Source organism: Chiroxiphia lanceolata, chromosome 1 (genome assembly GCF_009829145.1).
Source record: "Chiroxiphia lanceolata isolate bChiLan1 chromosome 1, bChiLan1.pri, whole genome shotgun sequence".
NCBI lineage: Eukaryota > Metazoa > Chordata > Aves > Passeriformes > Pipridae > Chiroxiphia > Chiroxiphia lanceolata.
In genome coordinates this window covers 24,304,428-24,329,256 of record NC_045637.1, presented here as the reverse complement: position 1 = coordinate 24,329,256, position 24,829 = coordinate 24,304,428, and the positions used below count along the sequence as shown (strand labels likewise).

General features: G+C 40.0%; 1 protein-coding gene across 7 annotated transcripts; it reads left to right on the top strand.

Moving 5' to 3' along the window:
- The first annotated feature begins 2,002 nt into the window (after positions 1 to 2,002).
- NDUFAF6 (NADH:ubiquinone oxidoreductase complex assembly factor 6) lies at positions 2,003 to 24,829 on the top strand. 7 transcript variants are annotated; one of them, XM_032682969.1, is made up of 9 exons: positions 2,003 to 2,007; positions 8,259 to 8,358; positions 9,265 to 9,387; positions 13,689 to 13,745; positions 15,431 to 15,533; positions 18,100 to 18,233; positions 20,092 to 20,193; positions 24,119 to 24,175; positions 24,668 to 24,829. In XM_032682969.1, exons 3-9 carry the CDS (start codon positions 9,301 to 9,303, stop codon positions 24,794 to 24,796), a joined length of 669 nt encoding a protein of 222 aa, XP_032538860.1. In that variant the 5' UTR covers positions 2,003 to 2,007; positions 8,259 to 8,358; positions 9,265 to 9,300; the 3' UTR covers positions 24,797 to 24,829. The 7 variants fall into 7 exon arrangements, with proteins under 7 accessions (XP_032538860.1, XP_032538815.1, XP_032538842.1 ...); XM_032682924.1 differs by lacking the exon at positions 2,003 to 2,007 and adding an exon at positions 4,707 to 4,797 and having other exon boundaries at positions 8,259 to 8,362; XM_032682963.1 differs by lacking the exon at positions 2,003 to 2,007 and adding an exon at positions 4,712 to 4,797.

Genomic DNA, 24,829 nt, shown 5'->3' with positions numbered 1-24,829 from the left:
TCATTACAAAAAATTTGCATCCAAAGCAGCAGCAGGAGGACTTGGCTTTACTTTATCTTAAAAGCACGCACTTAGTGAATTCCATTCAAATACTAACTGTATTTGCATCCGATATTGTAAGTGTGTCACACTAGTCAACAACATGGAACTAAACTGTGTCTGTGTGGGCTTCAGCTCCTGTGCAAGGGCAGCCAAGCAAGTCACCTCTTCTCATGGCAGCACGAAGGCTTTAGGATGGGTCTTGAAAAACTAGAGACAAAATTCTGAAGAGATTACATCGTCTCCACAGAGTGCAGGATTTTCAAAGGCACTCATTAGATTAATAGAAAAGGCCTCTTAATTCTAAAGGTGTTATTTTGATCTCAGAATGGAAGCTGAGCAGTTAGGATGCACTAAACACCCGAAAACTTGGCCCCGAGTTCTGCTTTTGCCTGCTTGTGTGATCAAAGAATGTGGCACAGCTGTGTAGAGGTTCCTGGTCAGAGATCATCCATAACATACAGCCAGGAAAGAGTTAGTTAGAGGCCAAGGTCAATCAGCATGATCTCAGTGCTGAAGCTATGTCTGTATTCTCAATTACTGTCTGTAGAAGTCCTATTTTAATCCACTGTTTAAAAAGAGATAAGAGACTATCCTAACAAAAGATAGGTATCGAAAAGTTGCATGACCTGAACATCCACTGTTTCACTCACAAGTCTGCAGTCTGAATCAGAAGCAATTGGGAGCTGGTAATACCTGGCCTTTACTTGATGGTGTATGTAAAGTGTGTTGATAGATCCATTCATTTCATAAGCGTAAACCTCAATCCCAGGTAAAACCATAGGAGGCTTGAGAATGTCAGATGAGCAGCAATTCCTATTAGTGCAGTGGTGCATGCCCATGGTTGGCAAAGGTACCAGTGGATAAGGAAAAATTGCAATTTCCTTTCACTCTGAAGGACAGTTGCTCCAGCTCAGTCCTATAGCACAAAGCCAAGGAAGCATGCAGTAGTCCTCACACTCCATAAATCACCAAGACCTTTGTGTCCCTCTGCTTTTAGCATACCATCTTGTACAACCTCACTTGTGCTTGAAACCAGGGAGTGAAAGAGCACAATAGTAACAAGAAATAAACAAAAGTTTACCAGCAATTTATCTACAAACAAACATACAACAAATAAAAAATGCAGCTGCAAACAAAGATGAAACCCTTTCACTGCAACACCCTTCGGGAATTTTTCATCTACTTTGTAATTAAAGACTGAGATGATTAAACCATGGAAGATGGGAAAAATGCATTTTAAAGTGGCCTAGTGCTTATTAGCACATGTATTAATGTATTATTCTGTGGCCATGACTGAAACAACTGCCATTAAACACATTTTCTTAGTGCACTCCTTTAAACAAAGATTTTTGGTTGAATAATTTTAGTAGTTCAGGTAAAATAACTGCATAGGCCTGTTCACTGTGGCATGGAACTAGGCAGGAAACACTATTGTGTTTTCCTTAACTGATAATTTTGAATCCAGGATTATTCAGATGAGGCAAATGAGAGGGAGAATATATCCTTGCCCATGTAAATGTAGAGAACAGATCTGCCAGATCATTGTGCATATTTCTGCTCTCTTCGCTAGAGATGACGGATCCCAGTGACCATCCTACATCCCAGTGAACACTCCAGCCTCTGGTCACTGGATATTCTGAGGCAGGTCTCTCTCTCTCCCCCTCTGATCTCCTCTGCATGAAGAGTTTTTTGGTACAAACACATGACTATATGTAGACCTCCTAAACTTCCACTTGTATTTGACCATGAGGGTCTTTTTTTCTCATTTCTGTGTTGACAAATAATATCTGGATGTTCTTTTAACAAGAGTCTGCTATAACTGATCAGTGTTTCCATGTTTTCCTTGTCCAGAACTTGTTTGTTTTTTTTCCTCAGAAATGCCAGGTTAGAGTAATAATTGAATTATCTCTGCCTAAACCAGCCATTGCTGTCACTAGCACTGCTGCCCAAGGATTTCAGAGTTTTGTCTGAGGAGGCAGAGGGACAAAATACTTCAGTAAGAAGCACACATCAGAGAGGCAGTCACTTTTCAGCTTCTGAGGGAAATATTGAAAAAGGTGATGAAATGCGCTCCTTAACACAAGGAGATAATTAAGAAAGGTCTGTGGTTGACTCTTACAATACTTCAATTTTTATATAGTGTTCAAAACTCACTAAAACATTAAGCCAAATCCTTACTTCCACTGAGCTGGCGGCACAAAAAGGTAACTTATTAGAATATGTACAGTCTTGAAGAAGCTTTTCAATAACTACACATGACACATGGAATATTTTTTTAAAAAAAAAGTACTTTAGTAAGAACTGTAAAGGTACAGAACAATAAGAAACAAATGTCAGCACACTGAGAATGAGGTTGGGATTGTTTTTTATAAACAACTGGTTTATTCTTTTCTTATTACAGGTTTAAATCAGTTTAGCACCATTTTTGTTCATTCAGAGACTAAAAAAAGTTAATATTTTAAAAGATTTATTTATAATACCCTTGAGGTTTAGAGTATGTTTATGTAACCCTTCTGCCAGGAATTGGCAGCAGCTGAAAGAGCTGGATTCGTTTATCTAGGGGTTCTCTCTGAAAACTTAAACAAGCAGTTTCAGCCTCCACCCAAAGCTAAATGACCTCCTTTGGGTGTCCTGACAAACAATAAATCCTCCTCAAGGCATAGCAAGGGTTTAAAACAAGGTTCAGAGTTTCAAGACAAAGAGAACTTTGGAGATGAGGGAAAGGGAAGAAGAAAGGCTCAGGGTAAACCCACAAGAGCCACTAATCAATAAAATAAATAATGCTTAAGTGATCCCTAACCTCCCGCTCCTCCTTGCCTCTGTGACACAAAATAAGGGCTTGCTCTCATTTCCAAACAGATGCCTTGTCCACTGAACATCACTGCCCACTCAAAACTCTCCTTGTATTTACTGTGTGGCTTCACTTTGCAGCTAAGCTAATGAACATATGTATTAGTGCACACAAACCAGGAGACCCTACCCTCTCCACAGCCCTTTGCTCATGCTGACGCTTAGCTGACCATGCAGTGAACTGATTCAAGGCACCAAACTGGCAGATAAAGAACTTGTGAAAAACAAAAGTGAGCAGTGGAGGGTTTCTGCTGGTTTAACTACCTGAATCAATTCACTGTAGTATAAAACGAAGGTCAAAGGTGGCACCAAGGAAGAGGATGGCATGGCTGGGGATAGAAAGAAAAGCCAGACTGCTGTTGTATCTCCTCTAGTAGTAACAGCTAGGTTGGGTTAGCTACTAATAGGTTGGGCTGGTATAGTTTCAAGATGAAACTGCTTTTAAGCATGGTGGCATTATTGTATGAATCTGCTGGCTTATTCCCATATAGGCCAAATTTTGAGGAAGCACAGCTGCTCTATCCATGACTATGGGGCTAATTCTATCTCTAAATAAAAGTCCAGCCAACCTGTAAGGTGTGAGGATCCCCTCTGCCAGCCAAGCGGAGGAAATAGGGCTTCTGATGCAAACCTTAAAACACCACATTTTATTAAGGACAGAGCCCTGGGGCCAGCTTTGCTGCCCAGTGAGAATTGCTCTGCTCTACTCCCTCACACAGCCAGATCAGCCCTGAGGCTTTTCCAGGTCCCTCAGCTGCTCCTATGCCACACTGTCCACAGCGAGGAAGCTTTTAGAACTCAGCTTCCTCAGATTTTTGGGGCATCAGATTTAAAAAGCTAATCACAGAATTAATTAGGTTGGAAGAGATCTCCAAGCCCAACCTAAGCCTGATCACCACGATGTCAACTAGACCATGGCAATAAGTGCCACATCCAGTCTTTCCTTAAACACTTCCAAGGAGAGTGACTCCACCACCTCCCCAGGCAGTCCATTCCAGTGTCCAATTACACCTTCTGTGAAAAAATTCTTCCTAATGTCCAACCTAAACCTCCCCTGGTGCAGTTTAGGACTATGTCCTCTCATCCTGTCATCCTCTCATCCTGTTGCCTGGGAGAAGACACCAAACGCCATGTGGCTACAATCTCCTTTCAGGGAGTTGTAGAGAGTAATAAGGACACTCCTGAGCCTTCTTTTCTCCAGGCTAAACAACCGCAGCTCCCTCAGGTGTTCCTCATAGGACTTGTGCTCCAGATCCTTCCTCAGCTCCATTTCACTTCTCTGGACTTGCTCCAGCATGTCAATGTCCTTCCTGTAGGGAGCAGCCCAGAACTGGACACAGCATTCGAAGTGGGGCCTCAGCAGTGCTGAGTACAGGGGGACAATCATTGCCTTGGTCCTGCTGGCCACACTATTCCTGATACAGGCCAGGATGCCAAAGGTCTTCTTGGCCACCCGGGCACACTGCTGGCTCATTTTCAGTCGGCTGTCAATCAGCACCTCCAGGTCCTTTTCCGCCGGTCCGCTTTCCAATTACTCCGCCCCCAGCAGAGTGCCCGATTTCCCAGGGAGCAGAGGAATTCTCCCAAGGAGAACCCAGGCGAGGGCGGCTCTTTGCCGGGCGCCATTTGCAGCACACAAAGGGCCGCGGGGCTCCCGCAGCGCCCCGGCCGCGGCTCCGCGGGTGCCACCTGCCGGCGGCCCCTGCGCTGCGCGGGGCGGAGCGGGGCCGGGGCCATGGCCATGGCGGGCACCACGGCGGGGGCAGCGCTGCGGCGCGGCCGGATCGGCCTCCGCCACCGCCTGGCGCGGTCGCCGGGGCTCGGCGGCGGGAGGGCGGCGGTGGACTGGAGCCGGAGCCGGGCGGCGGCCGGAGGAGCGGTGCAGTACTGCGCCGAGCTGGTGCGGTGAGTGCCCGCGGCCCGGGGGCTGCAGGCGCGGCGGTGCGCGCTCCGCAGGGGAAGGCGCCGAGTCTGTCCCAGGAGGGCTCGACAGCGCTTCCCTCCCGATGGGGAAGCTGGCGAGTTCCCTAAAGGGTGACTGGGATTCCCCCAGGCCGCCCTTGGCCTCTCCTGGCCCCGAGAACGGTCCCTATGGCCGGCGGCGGTGGGCCGGCGGGACCGCGCCGTGTTGGGAGCGTGGAAAGCAGGCGGATATTTAACCTGCGTGGATGATTTACCCTGCACACAGGATCACAGAACCGATAGGGTTGGAACCGACCTCTGGAAGGCGTTTCGTCCAGCCCCTTGCCAAGGCAGGGTCACCCAGGGCAGGTTACACAGGAACGCGTCCACGTGGGTTTTGAATGTCCCCGGAGAGACATTTGAATGTCTCCAGGAGATTCCCACGACCTCCCTGGGGAGCCTCCCACGGCAATCCACACACACCTCCGCCACTTCACTGCTGCATTTCTTCAGAAATTTTGAATATTTCAGTTTCTTTGCCTCGGCATTTTGGAGAGAGAGATCACCGAAGTGGATGTTTAATAATAATGGGTTTTGTCAGATTTTCTTGGCTGCTGGGAAACAGCCGAGCTTCCGGAGTACTACTTAGAAAAATGGGCAAAAGCAGATGACATCCGATAGCTGGACAGGCAGCTCAGTACCTTCTCTGTCCTGAATGCTGGAGGGAGGCTATGTTCCAGAAGCATGCATACATTTTTTTGTCAAGTCCAAAGTGCTCCAAGAGGAGCAGGAGTACAGCTCAGGCACTTCCAGGCCAAGCCATGTTTCCTGCTGGGCTTCTGCACTGTAAACAACGTACAGAGCCCCTTGGCTGTTTTCTAACCCAGAGAAGTTCAGTTCTTTTCAAAGTAAAACGTTTAACAAGTCTCTTTTTAAAGACCTAAGTAATTTCTCCTTGGATACTGTTGTCCTAGATGGTTGACAAAAGCAGGGAGGCGGCTTCCAGGTGTGTATAGAAAGAGTGGAACAGGATCATCTTTTTCAAACTGATGCTTGTAAAAGACAGAAAGGTGTGTGTAGTCAGCAGTAATGCCTGAGGTAGGAAAACTAATGGAAAGAAATGGGACAATCTTAAATGTTCAGTGCAGCAAAAACCAGCAGATCTATACAGATGCAGCAGAGCGCAGAGCCCAGTTGCAGTTTCCTTGACAAAGCTTCAGAATATAGCTTGCTTTTCCTAGTTACTCTACTCAGGATTTGTTCACCTGATAATCAAGAGCCCAGAGGCTGTTTGTGCAGTTAATATACAAATAAAGGTAATGTATACAGGTAAAATGTTTTCAGTAACAAACAAGCGTGAACAGAATAGTTAGGTTCGAAGGCACAGAAGCTGAGATGGTTGAATTAAAACGTTTTTAATATACATTTTTGTTAAATGATAAAAAGATTAGTTAGAAAAATACATGACCATTCAAAATAGCAAAATGAAAGGTGGTTATGCTTTTGGCTTCATTTAATTGAAGGTGCTGTTCCCAGTAGCTCATATATTGCATGGAAATAATAAACTATAAAAAGAAGAGAGTTATTATTCAAACAGAAATAAAACCTGTGGCTGTGCAAGCATCAGCATTTCCCTAGTCCTGAATTTGATTCTCCCACACACTAGGAAGAACAACTGAGTTATGCTTTAAGGATATACATTTGTGCAAGTTTTTGCAATATGCAAGATGTCCTTTCTCTTGGGCTTTCCTTTTATGTTAAGCAACTCTTTAAAAAAAGTTGCTTAAAGCTATTTAGTTAAAAATATGTATCCCTAGTAAGTATGTTTTCTGTCTCTTGCTGCTTATGATGTCTGCTCTGGAAGACAACCATGTGGCTTGATGGTATTATGAAGTTTCATAACATGGAGGAGGAAATTCATCTTACTGAAAGTCCAGTAATGTTCATAGCCAACTTTTCTTCTGTGTATGTGTTCATACATAAAATATACTTATGTGAGAGGAAAACTACGAAAAACACTCAATACCTGACTTAAGGTCATTCCCTTCTTTCTTCATTCCTTACACTAATCCATGAAGGATGTTGAGATAGAACATGATCTATAGCAATATCAGTTTTATTTTACACACTGTGGCTTAATAGATTTGCTACACTTCATTTTTAAGCTTGGAATAATTGAAAACCAACATGTCAACACCATTACTCTAGGGAAGACAAATTTCTGTATTGTACTGCTGTGTACTTTGTGTAACCTGTTTATTCCTGAAAATAGAGGTGTTGCGTGAACAACTCAGGCAAACTGGAACTGGGAAAATGTGGCTGTAAACCTTGCAGCTCTGCGTAGAGTGGGCAAAACTCGGTATTACTACAATCAGTCTTGAAAAAAATACTAGGTTTTGAGGTGATAATACTTTCAGAAACTGTCTTAATTGAGGGAAATTTGATGCATCTGTTCTTTAATACGAATGTGACCCTTAAAGCCTACTAAAATTCACAAATGTAAATTTTTTTGTTTATGTTTGTGAATTTGCATCAAGCTCTAAAACAAGTTTCACAACCATTGTGAAAACTCTAAGTGTTTGTTGTCAACTGCTGTAGGGTTAAGAACCTCTGTTAAAGCTCACTTCCTTTTTGTTTGATGCTAAAAGTAGCAACTGTAATAACCCTTGGTTTTAGTTTGGCTTTGCTATTTTAAGCTCATATTCCAAAGAAATATGAGTACATGGAAGAACAGCAAACTTCATGAAAATGAGCAAATGTGTTTTCCTTGACACCTGTTTCTCCACTTCCCAGATGAAACATGGAGTTGTTGGACTTGTTCTAACAAAGAATCAGGTTTTAGGCTTATCAGAAAGTACACAAAAACATTGTTCAAAACAAGCAGTTTAGCTTTTCAGAAGTGGCCAGGTGATTTTATTAGCTGCAGTGATGTCTGATTTTGCAGTTTGTGATTCTGTGCACCGTGTTGTTTTTAATTTCGTGGCACACCCACCTGGCCAAACGATGGCATGTCACTCCAGGGTGACAGTGGGTTGCCTGCCGCGAAACTCCAGCTCCCACAGTTTTTATGCTTTGAATATAATTGCCAATATAAACAAAAACTTAATGGTTAAGTGAGCACTCTTCTGCCAAGCTCCAAAGCACAATCTTTTAAAGAAATGTGGTTTCATGTTTGGAACAGAAATCTGGAGGTCGGACAAGCTGGATTCTTTTTGCAGTTCTGCCACAGCCTTTCTTCTGCCTTTAGTCAGATATCTGAGATCTGGATTTCAGAGGCACACTGAGAGTTCAGACAACCTCCCCTCTCTTGGAGTTTGTCTTATTTTAAGCCTAAAAGCTGTTCCTTTTGCAAAGTTTTGAACTATAACTTATTGCTACTCTTTCAGGAGGTCAGTGCTAAGCAGTAACACACCCAATGTACATAGAGCTATAAGTAACAAATATATTTTTTCATCCTTTTATAGAAAGCGTGACTATGAAGGGTTTCTGTGTTCTCTGCTGTTGCCTGCGGACTCTCGAACCTCTGCTTTTGCCTTGAGAGCCTTCAATGTGGAACTGGCTCAGGCAGGTATTAAAATATATTTATGAACTCTGGAAATGTAAAATAACAATTTTGATATTCTAAATTACACTAGCAGGTTGTGTTTTGCCAAGATTAACTTTTTATATTGTGAAGGGCAATGAATAACTAGTGCAATACAGACCTCTAGTTTTGAATGGCCCATGGAAAGTAGCCAGCCTCCCCCAATTACTTTGCTGATGTGTATAGATTTTCTGGCTTTCCTCTTTGTCGTGCTTTTTAAAATTAAAATTAAATTATAACAGGCAGTGGTCCTTGATACTGTTATGTGATTGCATCTACATCCTGGCTTCACATGCAGTGACTGAATCAGTCAAGAGCAGCTAAATCCTGTCTGTAGAAGGTCTGTCAAAAACTTGGATAACCAGGACCAGGTCTTTGTTGGGAGAAGCAAGGTGAGGGAAAGGCTGCAAGGAGGGAAGTTTGCTGTCAGTGTAGTGGACGAGGAGTGGCTGCAGTCTCTTCCCTTTGCTAGGTGGCCAGAAACTGCCAATGCAGCCAGGAAACTTGGCAAAGCTTGCCAGAAAGGAGTGATCCAGGAAATGAGCTGACCAGGCTAAACCCCTGACCAGCTCCTGTAGGCTGCACTTCTGGCAACCCATGATGTGCTCTCCTGCACTGCTGGCACCACTGCTTCCTTTCCTTCTGGGAAGAATGCTAGGGTGACAGTCATCCAAGACTTACTCTCCATAGGTTTCAAAGTTCAGGTTGTGGGGAAGATTTCTTTTTTAGTTTATGTAGTGTTCACAAGCTGTATTGGGAATAAACGTCAATTGAAAACTGAGCTTTTTCCCTACTGAGTGTGGCTATGTCCTGTGTCTCTTTTCAGTGTAGATAGACCAAGTGTCTTAAAGACACTGTGAGTTTCACTCCAGATGTGTCCTTTCCAGATTAAAGACTCCATAACTCAGAAGACTACGGGTTTGATGCGGATGCAGTTCTGGAGGGAGGCTGTGGAAGACATATACTGCGATAACCCACCACATCAGCCAGTTGCTACAGAACTGTGGAGGGTAAAATATGCCTTTATTGTCCTAAAATTCACTTAACTTTAGTATTACCGTGGGAAATAATGTCAGTGTTTTGTGTGTGCTGTGTTACATAGTTAACAGCATTATTTTATATAAAACAGATAATGTAAATTGTGTTTGTGTTTCTGTGTGTAAGCTACAAGCAAAGAGCTGAGTTGGAGAAGGAGGATATTTATGTGGGACCTGCTTGAAAGGTCAGACTTCTCTGAACCATCTGCTTTTTTCTCTTCTATTTAGGTGAAGGGCTGAGTAAATTGTGGTAAGCCATAAGTTGATAGTTGAAGTGCAAAAGTGTACTTTTCTAAGCCAGTGCTAGTTACGTCTGAAGAGATTCAGCTGTAGAAAAAGACAGAAAGTTGAGCACAGAAGGTGAATTAGCAAATAGGTATGAGGAAAGGCCCAAGACTTTATGCAGTTACTGGATAATAGGGAAAATCTTAATACAGTCTTCTCCTCACATCAAGAGCTGCATGGTGGCTTGTGTTTATGTGTTGCACAGATCTTTTTATGTGCACTGAGTAAGAAGGATGTACTTGTGATCTTAGCAGTTTATTTTTACCAAGATGCTCAAGTTCTGCAGGGACTAGAACATCACACATGAAGTATTCCTACATATCTATCCCTTTGCTGACCATGGCCAAAGAGACAGAGGCTTTCTTCCAAATTTTTCTATTTCTACTTAGGACTGTCCTTAATATGTTCAATGGGTGATTGAAGGTCTGAAGGCAGTGTAAATGGCAGTGTAAATCCCCTTGATGCTGATGTAAAACCACAATGATTTCATTGGTAGGTTGTCATCTAGTCCAGCTTGCCATTCAGAGATGATCTAACATCAAAGTTAGATCAGGTTATCAGGGTCACATTGAGGTGAATTTTGAATTTTTTCGGGGATGGAAATTCCATATGTTGTTAACTTGGCATCTTAGGGCCACGGGCCACAGCAAGTCTTTGGAGCAGCAAGTCCACAAGTGCTCCAAGAGAACAGCTACTCTTACTCTGTAAGATCAGACCTGGATTTAAACTAAAGATCTCTGAGTTCTGGACAGGAAAAGCTGCAGTTTGTCTAAACCTCAGTAGCTGAATACAGTTGACATAGATCCATAGGTAGTTAGGTTTGTGGACCTGCTGAAAAACAGGCAGTGAAATGTGGAGTCTTTGTCCAAATATTTATCTGCATTGTTCCTGTTAAAATCCTGGGAAAAGCAGGACACTCACTGTAACTCTGGGTTAGAACAATGCAGTTTCTGCAGGATTAGAGCATTTCTCTTGTTGCAGTTTTGGTTTCACTCAGCTTCATAAAATGATCTGGGTTAGAAAGGACCTTGCAGATCATCTAGTTCCACTGCCCCTGCCATGGACAGGGACACCTTCCACAAGACCAGGTTGCTCAAAGTCCCATCCAACCCACCTTGAACACTTTCAGGAATGGATGCAACTCTGCTGCACCTCCAAGGCCACAAAAATTAGTCCTTTACAAAGAACCTTGGCCTCTCCCTGACTCTTCCTCCTTCAAATGTGACATAAAGCATAAGTGAGTATTTGTTCCTGTCTGTCAACACTCATGTTTAGATTAAAATTGAGATTTAAACTAAGATACACTTTGTTAACTAAGAGAAAACATAGGTAATGCCAGGAAATGTTACAGTCACTTCTAGGGAAGACCAGAGCTTTCCCTAGGTGTCTCCAGCTCAGAAGAAGCATGTGCTTTAGCTACAGCAAAGTGTTTGTACAGTTAGAATGAAGACTGGTAAATGTTGTGAGCCTTTTTATGGGATTATGGGAGTTGAAGATGTACTTAGCATTATACTTTAATGCAGATATTAAAGTGCAGAATCACTTGTTTACCATGTCAATCTGTCCGTGCTTTTGCCTTTTATTTCCTTCTCTCTGTCTCTCTTCCAACAAATGGCAAACTTCCCAGGTACAAGATGGTTTTCTCCCAAAATGCTTTTGTCTCCTTTCTAAGGAGCAACTTTAGTGTAACCTAACTTATTTTTGCTTCTGAAGATTTCCTCTCATTTAGTTGTCTGATTGAGCGGGTCAGGTACAAGTTAGTTGTGGATATGACTGTATCTTTTCTTTCAACCGCTTTTATTTTCAGGCTGCTTATATGTGTGTCAGTGTGGGGTGTGTGCATCAAAGCCCAGCCAGCCTCTTAGCAGAGGTGCCCTCTCCCTTCCTCCAACCTCCCCCCTTATTTTACTGCTGAGCTTGATGCCAAATGGTCTGGAATATGTCTTTGGTCAGCTGAGGTCAGCTGTCCTGGCTGTGTCCCTTCCCACTCCTTGTGGACTCCCAGCCTCCTCCCTGGTGGGATGGTGTGAGCAGCAGAAAATGCCTTGACACCGTGTAATCACTGCTCAGCAGTAACTATAGCAGCAGTTCTTAGCAACACCTTTTCCAGCACAAATCCAGAACACAGCCCCATAAAAGCCGCTGTGAAGAAAATTAACTCTATCCCAGCCAAAACCAGTACAGCATTCAGATATAAATCATTCAGATACTGGGATACCAACTGCAACCCTTCCCAGCAGCTAGGGCCCAGTCATGCTCCTTTCTCACAAAACAGAAAATTGATTTTGAAGTGGAAGAAAGGATTGCCTATCTCTCTAGTAAGATTTCACCTCATGTGTGATTTCTCTAAAGGAAGACCAATATAATACAATCCAAACAGAACTGGTTGCGAAATAAGATGCTGAAAAATAATTCAGAAGGTATTTCTAGGAGCTCTGAAAGCTCTGAGCACTGCAGAGCACTGGAATGAGCTGACAATTCAACCTTACCTGGTGACCTTTTCAGTCAAGATGTGATTTTTATTTCTGTACTTGGGCAAATACCCCAAGAATGACCTATTTGAAGATCATGGCTTCACAAATGTCCAGGAATGTCATTGCAATTCTTAGAAAGAAGCATTTGGAAAGACACTTGAACTCACAAGTATTGCAGAACTGTTAATAGAATTAGCATGTCTTTGCACAACATAATCAGTGTGTACTCTTTTTCTGCTGTTGAGTTTATATGAGGACAGTTTGATTTTCCAGAATAAATTCTAATTTATCATGCTAAATGTGTTCCTGAAGTTTTGTATATCCCAGAATACTCACATTTGGATTCCTAAAGTTTTATGCACTAGTAAAGTAGATAAATAGCCTTTAATAGTATTTCTTGAATTATTAATAGCTCATTTCTTGGTGACTTTAATATAAATGTATACAGTGGCTGTATAAATTGTTCCTACTTGTCTGTCCATTTTGAACATATGAAGAGTGAGGCCTAATTCTCCATTTGTTTCTGGTAGAAGAAGCCAGTTTTTGAAGCTTGAGAAGTGAGGACCTGTGTGTTTGAATGAAAGTAGCTTAAAATGGATGTAATGTTCAAATTGCATAATTTAGCAGAATTCATTTTGGAGCTTTAAGTCTTGACTTGTGAGTGTTTAAAGGATTTAGTTTACAAAATGATACCTGAGGTGAACAAGTGAGAATCAAACCTGACATTTGTAGTTATAACTTAAAAATTTGTCTTTTCACATACGGAGTACTGTCTCAAGCAGAATTTGTTGAATCAACAAGATCCGGTCTTTGTCAAACCTTGAAAAAATATTTACTAATATGATGGATGTAAAGAAGAAATTGAAAATGAGCTATTAAGCTAAATGGTGAGAAATCTGCTCCACAAATCTTGTTTGTAAATGTTTATATGTGTGAATATAGCCTTTCTGACAATGTGTTCTGGAAAATTCAATGTGTGTAATTAAGAGGATTGAAGGTAAGTTGATAGAATGAAGTGGTACAGGAAGGAAGTTAAGTACAAGATAAAAGCCAAAAGAATGTATGAATATGAGATGCTGTGGGATACATTTTAAACAAACCCAGAATATTCAGTATAATACTTTGTTAGGTTGCTGTCTTTACAGTACGTATCAGTATGTTGTACTGATATTTTCTTGAAAATGTATAGGGGAAATATTTTTTATTGCTTGACTCTGGAGGAAACTGTGTTCTTTTTGGAAAGTGAACATAGTTATCTGCAAATATTTTGTGGGAACGTATGACTCCAAGAATAAATTACTTGCAAAAACAAAGAAAAGCTTTTAGTTAGCTGGCTTGATGTCCAGTATTTCATTTTTGTGTGCAGCAACTTGCAGTAAATGTCATTTGAAAATTTCTGTATTTGAATCTCTGTATTATTGTATTAAATATCTGAAATATATTTCAGCCTTCAGAATGCAGTACTACCATCACTTTGTATACATTAACATGGAGGTTTTATTTGATAATTTTCAGGCTGTCAAGAGGCATAATTTGACTAAAATGTGGTTCATGAAGATCATTGATGAAAGAGTAAGTATTTACCATTCAGAGTCTGATTCTAGTTTTAGTCATATTTGGCTTTTCTTTTCCTTATTTTTATGTGCTTATGTGTAGAACAAAAGCTTATATAATTCATCTTTTCCAGACAGCAGTATTTCTCTTTAAAAATGATACTGCTATATTTCTTTTTAATTCTCCCTTGATGCCACTCTCCATAGTTTTTGCTCTTTTTTGGCCAGAATGGCTAATAGAATCCTTTGTTTATTTTTGCTTTAAAATAGGTGTAGTTTGTGAGTCCACATAGATGTAGGATCTCAAAAATTAAATGACTTATCTGAACCTTTCTGCCACACTTTTCCGCTTCTTATCATGGCTGTGGAGTTTTTCCTAAGCAGTGTTGTAAACTGGAGCATTCAAATCACATGAAGTTTAAAATATCCACCCTTTTCTGGGAAAAAATGAGGAAGAATTTCACTGGTACAGTGATGCTGCTACCAGCTCTGACACAAGGGCAAGAATGAAAAGCGGGGGGCAGGAATTTCTTAAACTATTTTTATTGCTAAAGTTAGTGTCTCATGAAGTTATACACTGAGAATATTGATGGTCAGTTACTTGCAGAGTGTCATTGCTATGAAAGACTTCAGAGTTTCTTAATCTTAAAACTGGTTCTTAATCCTATGACTAGTATGTTTTAACCACAGAAACCACTAGGACAGGAAGAATGCTGGAGGATGTTATATTTTTTGGTGTATTTTATTAGATACTACATTATTTGAGTGTATTTTATTATTTTGGGCTGTATTATTTATTAGAGGCCCTAAGTTGATCTGGGGGCTGGAACACCTTGCCTATGCAGACAGGCTGAGAAATTTGAGGCTGTTGGTCCCTTAGAAGAGAAGGCTCTGGGGGATAGCACCTTATAGCACCCTCCTGAAGGGGGCTACAAGAGGCTGCAGAGGGACTTTTCACAAGGGCGTGTAGTGATAGGACAAGAGGGAATGGCCTTAAGCTGAAGAAAGGTAGGTTTATATTAGATCTTAGGAAGAAATTCCTTACTATGAGGGTGGTGAGGCACTGGAACAGGTTGCCTAGAGGGTTTGTGGACTGTCCATGAAGTGTTCAAGGCCAGGTTGGACGGGACTCTCTGCAACCTACTCTATTAGAAGGTGTCCCTGCCCATGGCAGGGGGAGTTGGAGTTACATGGTTCCTTTCAGCCCAAACCATTCCATGATTCTAAGAGTCAGTGATTTGCTTATGACTTTGAAACTCGTGTGTATTTGATAGATTTTATGCATGTTTTAAACCATACATTCATATTTACCCAAATTTCTCTGTGCTTCAGTTGTAAAATAACTATTATAAATGAAAACCTCATGGTGTAAGAATACCATATGATGTTTTGTTTTGGCTGTATCTTTTTTTAATGAAGAATTCTGATTTCATATTACTCCATAAAGTTATATTTGCTCCAGTAAGCAGACATGGCTGCAGTTGCATGTAGTTGATTATGTTAGACTTGCTATAAGCTTTAACGATTCCTTCTATCTGAGTTTATACTTTTCTGTCTCTCAATTTTTGTCCTTTTTTTGTTTTAGTTACATGTTACATGTTAGTTACATGTTAGTTACAGTTTAGTTACATGTTACATGACCGTAGTAATAAACTTGTGTAAATAGCAGTTATGTTTTACTGAAGTTCTGTGTTTATATTACAGGAGAAGAATTTGGATGATAGGGCATACCGTAACATCCAGGAGCTCGAAACGTATGCTGAGAACACTCAGAGTGCTCTCTTGTACCTCACCTTGGAAATGCTGGGTAGGTGTTTTACCCTTTTTATGTTTTGTTGTTGACTCATTAGTGCAGGTAGAATATTTATTGATGTTTCAAAAAGCCCATTCTTTTCCCACTGAAGTTTACTTTCATAGAAGTTGCCTTAGGTAATACTTCATGTATCTTTTGAATGTGGAATCGTACTACAGCTGTCCTAGACCTATGCTTTCCTAGGAAGCTGCTCAGTGCAGAGCTCATTGAAGTGCAGTTTCCTACTGTTCCATTCTTTGTTGCTTTGTTTTGTCTCTTCTTGCTCTTATGTGTGGTAAATTCAACTCTTCCCTATATTTAGATTATCCTACAGAACACAAGGTGCTGTAGATATTCTGCAGCTGTTGTTCTGTATTGCAGTGATGTACACTGATTATCTTGAAGCAGCCAACTTCCCAACCTATAAACTTCCCTTGGTGATGTTTTAAATTTGGGTGTGAATCCTCTTAGAAGTAGGTTAACTATCAGTAGTTGAATAGCTAGAAAAAATGCAACAAAGATGATCCTTGTGGTCAAGAGCTAGTTTCTCTGTCATGTCTAATATAAGAGTTACAGATTGGGAAAGAACTGTTCATCTGTAGTGAAGAAAAGGGTAATTTTCTTTTAGGTGTCTGTTGCACTATGGAAGTATTCCCTGTATGAGCTCAGATGTAGAAAAAAGGTGGAAAAAACTGTTATTTAGTAGTATTTAATATTGTAGTAGCAATATTTTCTTCTTGTCTATCAGAGTGGTCTGATGGACGCCAATACTGAGGCTAAAAGACTTAATAAAAATGAAATTAAAAGAATTAAAAAGAGATATTGTGAGCACCTTATTCTTTGGAAGAAACGAGGAACTTATCTCTTAACATCTAATGTTTGCTTCCTCAGTACGAAATCAGTGAAGTGTTGCAAATGTCTTTCTGAACCTCTGATTGAAAAAATGTAGGAGTATGAGAAATGTCAAAATCTTTCATTCTGAGAAATGTTTCTGATCCTGAATAAGTTCAGTCGTGCTTGGGTCACTCCTGGTACAAATAGATAAATCTGTTTTTGAAAATGGGTATGGAGGCTCTGGATATTCTGGGTGTTCTATTGTCATGTTTAACTTCTCTTAAATATATGAATGTAATAAAGTATCTAAGCAAAAGTCTCCTTCACTGCATATTAAACAGTTAACTTCTGTAATTTTTTCTCCATAAACAGGGAAACTAATCGAACCCTTTCTTGGTGTTCCCCATCAGCAATCTTTTCCAGACTAGGTGGACCTGGTTTCATTGCAGGTCATGTTTGCTAAATTTCTTGTCCTTTTTAGACTCTTTATTCCTAACCAGTCTCCACTGTGTGTGTATCTCTCCCAGTACTAGTGCTGTTTTATTCTTACTGATTTCAGGTTAGTCTCTCATTTTGACTGGTAATTGTGTCAGCCAAAGTCCTCGTACCTCCTCTCAACTCCTGTCATGTAAAAATATCAATGGTTGTGCTCTCTGATTAATTGCCTCAGTAATTAGGAGTTTGATACTACTAAATAATTCTGTTAAACCTTTTAAGAATGTCACTTCTGGGATATATTCCCAGGTTGAGCATGAGTCACTGCTAACTCTGAGCTTTTTCCCCCCCCCCAAATTCCTAGTTATATGTAAATCCTAAGCTGCCCAGTCAGTATCAGTAAGTTATATCCATTGATTCCTCCAAGACATACTTTGCTTTCTCTGTAGTTAATTTATAGCCACTGTTTTGCAGAGGCTTTTGAGACCCATTGAAGGCCCAGACAGGCTTCTGCTGGGAATCTGGTATGCCTGGTACAATCTTCAGAAGTTAGTTAGGCTCATTGACTGTCATTCCTGTATCTTCATTTCTTTCTTTATGGAATGCTGCTTCTGCTAGAGCTTCTATGAGTTTTAATTTCAATTTTCCTTTAAAGTTTCATTTTATCCTGGGTCAGTCCTGTGAAAACATTACAGCTTTATGATCCCTTTTTCAGTTCTCACAGTTGTGTGACTGTGCAGTAACTAAAGTTACTTTTCTGTTGTTTTGCTGATCTGATTCGGTTTTCCTCATTGCCGGAAACAGCACAAGGGAGGGGGCAGAAATAGGGGTTTGGGGGGTGAAGTGTAGATCATTCTCTATGGCTTCACTACCATGATGAATCAGCTGCAGTTAATCATGAAACCACACTGTAAGGATTAATGCTTGTCAGGAATCTCACACTTGAATGACTTTTTTTGGCAGGAAAAACAGTTCTTGGGATACTGTTATCCTGGGAGAGGACATATCAATGAAAATGAGTTTGTGTACTGATGTGTTCTATCTGAATAGGTGCTGCTCTGCTAAGTATACCTTTTGCAGACACCGCAACAAAATAATAGGCATCTTACTCCTGAATGTGGAAATCAATGACTTTTCCTGCTGCTTTGCACCTCTGAGATGAGATCGCAAGGCAATTTATGCACAGAATGTTCTGTCATGGACCAATGCACTTAGCTTTCCTAAAGCATGACTGTGATACACATCAGGGAAGACCATACTCCTCAAAAGGTCTGACTGCATGTTTCTAAACATATTATTTCTGCAATTTTAGGTGTGAGGGACATCCATGCTGACCATGCAGCCAGTCACATTGGGAAAGCACAAGGCATAGTTACCTGTTTAAGAGCAACTCCGTATCATAGTACAAGACAAAAGGTCTTTCTTCCAATGGACATTTGTATGTTGGTGAGAGAAGCAATTTGTCTGGAATTGAACAGTATAATGTTTCTTCTAACTGTGTTTCTCAGTGCTAGATATGAGATCATGATTTATTCTGCCAGAAAGAAACAGGACTTTTTTTCTTTAATTTAACTTTCTGCTGTGGCCTAGTAATATGCCATTGTCATGGTTTTGTATCCTTTGGGAGGTGAGAGGAGTGACCTTCAAGAAACTCTGGGGTTTCTTTTTGGTTTTTTGTTTGGTTGGTTTTGGGTTTTGGGTGTTTGTTTTTTTTTTTTTTGTTTTATTTGTTTGTTTTCATTAAATGTAACATTTTAATTTTCAGGAATTTTTCCATTAATGTATAAAAATGCAACTACGTAATGGGGCCTCGGTTTTGTGGTTTGGGGTTGGATGTGGGTTTTTTCTTTCTTTTTTTTTTCTTGTTTTTTGAATTTTCCTATGACCATAAAGGAAGCACTGTGAGAAATTTTTTTCTGAACAATCTTCTTGCATTTCTCTTTGTTACCTTTTCATAAATGTGCTGGTGGTTTTGGGGGTTTTTTTGTTCCATATTTGACAGCTATAGGCATACATTCCATACATTGCTGTAGGAGATGGTATAGTCCTCCAGTTTAAACTATACACCTAATTTGCATTGGAATTTAACAGATTGTGCAACTTAAGTAGGATGGGATTAAAGCTCAGAATTTTTCATTAATGTTCTGTGGCTTGATCTGCAGCATCTCAGCTGTAATTCCTTCATTTCCAGTCTTTATTTCTAAATGTTAATGCTGTTCTTTTTCTATTTAACCAAAATTTTTGCAATTATAGTGATGACTAAGGCAGTTGTGTTAGTATTTTCTGAACATAATCTCAATACAATTAAAAGTTTTGATTTGAAGTTTAGTAATGTAGGTAGTTGCAAAAAATGTAGATGCTAATATAGGTCAGGGTTATAAGACTGCAAAAAGGAGCTGCACCCTGCTTGCAGCCCTTCTGGGACTGCATGGTATGGGAGGCCTTCCAAATTTTCAGCTTTTCAAACATAGCCTGAAAATTCACAATCATTCCTTGCCATGGAAGGTGTTTTGCAGTGAAACTAAAAAAAGCTTGCAACCCTTCTGTGAAGACTGAGCATCCTGTAAGCATTTCAGCTGCTGGCAAGTATTACAGAGTTCTCCTGGAGCCTCTACCTCCTGTGAGGCCCACCAGCCTACATTTGTACAGCTTTCACATGCCTCACTGTTGTTGAGAGGAACAGGCAGCTGGTGCAATTCTGAATATGTCATAGTGTGTCTCACATTGGTATTTGTAGTAAAAGAATAAAGTTGGGGTTGGTTTCTTTTGAGGTTTGGAGGGGTGGTTTTCCAGTGGATCTGGCTTTTTGCTGTTTGGTTTTTGAGGATGGGTTTGTTGGTTGGTTGGGGTTTTTTTTTGCAAGCCTGGTGGTGCACACCAATCTCAAGATTTCAAAAGCCAGCATGGTTTCTTGTGTTAGCTGTTACTGGCTTGCTTCTGCTTAATATCTATTCTTGGTTCATGGTTTTAAAAACTGGGTATCTAAACTGATCTAAATTCCCCAAACTTTAAAATCTAACTTGGTCGTCTTGCTGACCACAAAGATTTAGGAAGCAAAATCATGCAGAAAGAATTTGTACCAACTGTTCTCTGTGATTTCTTGAATTTTTTTTAAGCAACTGACCAAAAAAAAAAAAAAAAAGGAATTAAAAAAGGAGGGAGCAGTAGTAAAACATTTAGGTTGTTTTAGTATTTTGTCCTTAGTTTGGTTGCTGGAACATATTTTTGAGAAGTTAAAATGGAAAATTGATATTTATGGTGGTTCTTTTCTCTTTTTGATTTTGTTTTTCCTTCCTATGTCTAGCATGGAGTTTCACAAGAGGATTTCATAAGGGGCAAGCAAGAGAAAAATACGAGAGATGTAATTTATGACATTGCCAGCCAGGCCCATATTCATCTAGAACATGTAAGATTCCTTTCCTTTTATTTATTTAAATAAACATAACTGATGCTAGTCTTCTTACGCATTTGTTGTTAGATGACCTAAAACTGCATACTTAATTTCCAATATTTTGCCTTTAATTATTTTGGGAGTTTAAATTTAAAAACCCCAACCTTTAAATATTACTACTTCTTTATGAATATTATACTTATCTTTATGTACAGGAGGCAGTTTACTCACAGCCAGGTCCAATTTGTTATATATAAATGCTGCCTAGGAGACTTATTACTGGAAGAGAAACTTCAAGCAGACTTTCATAAATGCAGCTATGTGCCAGCATGGGATCAGCACCATAGAAAGCACCTCTGCATATGGTATTTCGCAGCACGGTGGAATGGCTGCCAGGAAAACAGAGCATGTTGCCTTTAACTGCTGGTTAGTGTGTTTGGAAGAGGGGATTCATTCCCTAGCATGACCAGCCATGCCCAGAATTATGTTGGGAAAAGTGCTTTCTGTTTATATCTTTTCTGGCATACAGCCAAGTGAATTATGAAAGACTATTTGCTTGGAACAGTGAATTATGAGCCCTGAAGGACTGCAGAGTTCTACTCTATTTTTTCTTTCATGTTTTTATTTTAGCTACACTCTGAATTGCTTGTTGGTGCACAGTACAAAAGCAAAAGAATGTTTCATCAGCAATGCTTGGTCTGCCTTCATCTGGAAAACAAAACTTGCAAGAAGCACTGTAAAGAGCTGCTTATGTCTACGAGTACATGTCTGTGTATACTTTAAGTATTGCCCTCAGTGCTTCCAGTCAAGGTAGTCTGGAAAGATACCACTTCAGAGTAAAGAAATGCCAGATTTATCTCTGCATTTGTGCCATTGATATAATCCTCAATTACAGCATTACCTGTGATCACAGGATTTTTTTTGCAGTAGAAATAGGAGAGCCCTTTTCTGAAGGTAAAATAAGGGATCTCTGGTTTGTTCAGTCAGATGTTAGTTAACTGATTAATGTTTTTATTTTATGTTAATAGTATGTATATATTATAACAGCTTTCCAGTACCTACAGGGTCCTACAAGAGAGCCAGAGAGGGACTTTTTACAGGGGCATGTAGGACAAGGGGGAGTGGCTTTAAACTGAAAGAGGGCAGGTTTAGATTAGATACTAGGAAGAAATTCTTTAATGTGAGGGTGGTGAGGCACTGGCACAGGCTGCCCAGAGAAGCTGTGGATGCCTCATCCCTGGAAGTGCTCAAGGCCAGTTTGGATGAGGATTTCAGCAACCTGGTCTATAGTGGGAGGTGTCCCTGCCCATGGCAGTGGGGGTTCGAGCCAGATCATTCCTTCCAACCCAAACCATTCTATGATTCTATGTAGCCTTGAGCTTTATTTTTTATAGACTAATTCTAATTTGCATTAACGCATCCCTGTTCACATTGTTTCTTCTGATGTCTCAGTTTTTGTGGTCACATGCCCAGGAAAACTGTTTATTCCGTTTAGAAGTAGGGAACAGAGACAAAGAAAATGCAACATCAGAACTGTCCACTACCTTTGTTCAAGCTGAAATATTTTGATTTTTCTTCTTTTATTCTCCACCCGTCATCCCGTAATGCACAGCATTTAAAACCCATTGACTTTGGTTGCAATTGTGTCTTACAAAAATGCCAAGTGCCTGGTCTGAAATGCCTCATATCAGGGACGGGAGGCATGGAAAATGAGTAATGTGTATTTATGGTCTACATCTTTAAAATTTGGTTCCTGGTATTGTATGGATACTTTGGGACAGAAGCAGGAAGAGAATTCAGTTCTTCAAAACTTTTCAGATAATTTGATAATTCATACTGCCTTGGTCCCCTCACTTCCAGAATGCCTACCAGCTTCTGAAGAGAACAGGCTTTCTTTCTTCCCACTGCATTCCTAGAGCCCTGCCCATGTTATACACTGGGAGGGTCCTAAGGAAAATATGCAATGTGATCATGTAATTGGAGACTATACAGAAAAGTATAAACAGGAGGAAACCAGATTAGGGCAGCATTAGCATTTCATTCAACTGAATGTTTGTCTTGGCACCCTCTCCCCTTTTTCTTTTAATGGATGGGTTATATCACTTTAATTAAAATTTAAAAATTCCTCTTTGAATACTTGCTCCATCATCATCAGTGAAGAATAGTTGACAGTGCAGGATCTCTATAGAGTGTTCAAAGCATTGAATTGGCTATAACTGGCAGCACTAACAGGATATTGGCCTCCTTAATAATCAGATGATCTTTGTTAATGCAAGGACAAAGGTACTTTCTCCCCTAATGGCTGAAATGGGCTTTTGCTGGCAAGGTTTGCTGGGTATTTCAAGACTTAAGGTGAATATAGTGGGCTGGTGCCTTTAAATGCATCTGTCCTCCTGTATAAAATCACCATCTTGTTTTGCCTGAGGGTCTTTTGAGCCACTTATGCTTTGTTTTAGTTGGAATTACAGGGTAGGGTAAAGTTTAAACCTGAAGACAGGTTTCGACAGTCAGCATTTGTTACACAAACCACGTATTTTAGAGGATGAGGACAACAGTTACCAGCCCCATTTCACAGCCAGAAGACATATAATCCTAAAATGCAGAATTGAGTCTCAGCAATATTATAGGAAGCATATTGTAGTAATGTGGCCCTTAATCTTGGCAGAAAAATTTCTGGAGTGTGGTCAGGGACTGATGACCAGCAGAGGGCAAAATAAGATAATGAAGATTGTAGTTTTCCTTAGGAGTTCTGTGTTTTATTAGAATAAAAACATATAATAAACATTCTGTCAGTCCCACAGTCCCCCTTTGAAAGCCTGTGAATACATTTACATGTTCTCCTCCTTCCTCTTTGTTAAAAGAGAGTGTCCTTTTGGCTTTTTGCATTTATCTCAGTTATGCTACATCGTTATGGGCTCAATTTACCAAGGAAGATAACATGCTTTCTGAATGACGTGCAACCCATTCTGGGTTAAGAAGGTCAAGCAAGACTACTTTTTTTTTTTCATCTTGCAATTAATAATAGTAAGGCAAGATGTTAGATCAGGGAAGAACATTTTTCTTTTTTAGAGATAGACATATAAAAAGTTTTAAAATAATTTGCCTTCTAAAAGATTAAGTATTTTTTCCTTCCAAAGTTTCAGGCTGATTTTTCTCAGTTGCCTGGAAAAATTTGTGAAAAACTATCAGAAACTTATACATTCTTGTCAGTATTTGTAAAGGGTTGGTTTGTTTTAACCTGCAAGAAAAGGCAAAACAAGGAGGGATTTTGTGTTTATAAATAAACGTTACAGGAAGACTTGCTTCAGCTCTGTTAGAGGAACCTGAGCTGAACACGAGTTTAAATTGTAGATTTGATTCAGCCTTGCTTTAGATGTGATATGTAAATACTGAGGAACCGAGATAATTTTGAAGTCCCAGAAATGCAATGGGAGCATTTACAACTGGGCTCCTGGGGCTGATGGCAACATTGGACCAAAAAGATGCACTGAGAGAAGTGCATTTCTGGTCTTCCATAATTTCTGTCTATTGGCATGCAGAGAGTTATTTGGGTTGTGGGGTGGGGGAAAGGTTAAATTGTTTATTAAACCAGATGCAACTTGGGACTTTGTTGGAACAAGAGATGCTAATTTACATGATTTATAATATATAATCTTTAAGTCTGTCAAACCACGTAAATATTTTAGCAGGCCTCTCCCAGTATTACATACTTACTGTGTAACTGCTTTTGTACACAGTGAGGGATGGTGCTGGCTTGCACATAAGGAAAAGTTACACGTTCAGGATGTCAAAATAAAAAGGGATGAAGCTCATAAAACAGTTTGTTGCCTCTAACCATTCTACATAGTACTTGATGTTTAATCTGAAATGTTAAATTCTTCTGATAAGTACATTTGTTTTTGTTTTGTTTTCCCCCCCACCTTACCCCATTTACTTTTAGGCTAGATCTTTCAGTAAGAAAGTTCCCGCGAAGGCGTATCCTGCTTTTTTCTGTACGGTGGGTGTGATATCATGCACTCTTTAAGCGATGGACTCATTCCTCTGCTAATGTTTGTGAAGAGTATCAAATTAAGCATGGTTAACTCCTGCTTTGTGTGTCTGTTTTGGGAGGATGTAATACCTAAAACTCACAAAGATCAGTCATAATGTGTGGAACCTTACAGTTTTGATCAACACTTTTAATCCTTCTTTAACTACATCATTTCACCCAAGATGTCTGTATATTCATAGACTGCCATTCTGATGCAAGAGCCCCAAATCTTGTCTAGTTTTATAATTTGCTGTTTGGTCTAGTAAAAGATAATGCTTCTCTTCACAAAACCTGATTTTTTTATATGCTTGGAATGTGATGGTTCCGCTACCACTTAATAACACAAACTGTCAAGCCTTTTTGCAGTTTCTCATTTGGTTTCATGTATTGTTTTTTTAAACTTAATGCCCAATTATTTGTATGCACCATATGGATTAAGCTTTTTTTCTTCTTTTCTAGGTTGCTTTAGATGATTTTTTACATAACATGCAAAAAGTGGACTTCAATATATTTCATCCAAGCTTACAAAAGAAGAGTACATTATTACCATTGCATTTGTATATTAGATCTTGGAAAAAAACATATTAAAGTTTGTTTTGGTTTGGTGTTTTAATATGGGTT

What these genes read in the sequence shown, in the direction of transcription:
- NDUFAF6 (XM_032682924.1), top strand. Translation starts at nt 8,342, where the DNA reads ATGTGGAACTGGCTCAGGCAG. An exon ending in TGTGGAACTGGCTCAGGCAG is followed by an intron (nt 8,363 to 9,264) that starts GTATTAAAATAT and finishes TGTCCTTTCCAG; the next exon opens with ATTAAAGACTCCATAACTCA. An exon ending in CCCATATTCATCTAGAACAT is followed by an intron (nt 20,194 to 24,118) that starts GTAAGATTCCTT and finishes ATTTACTTTTAG; the next exon opens with GCTAGATCTTTCAGTAAGAA.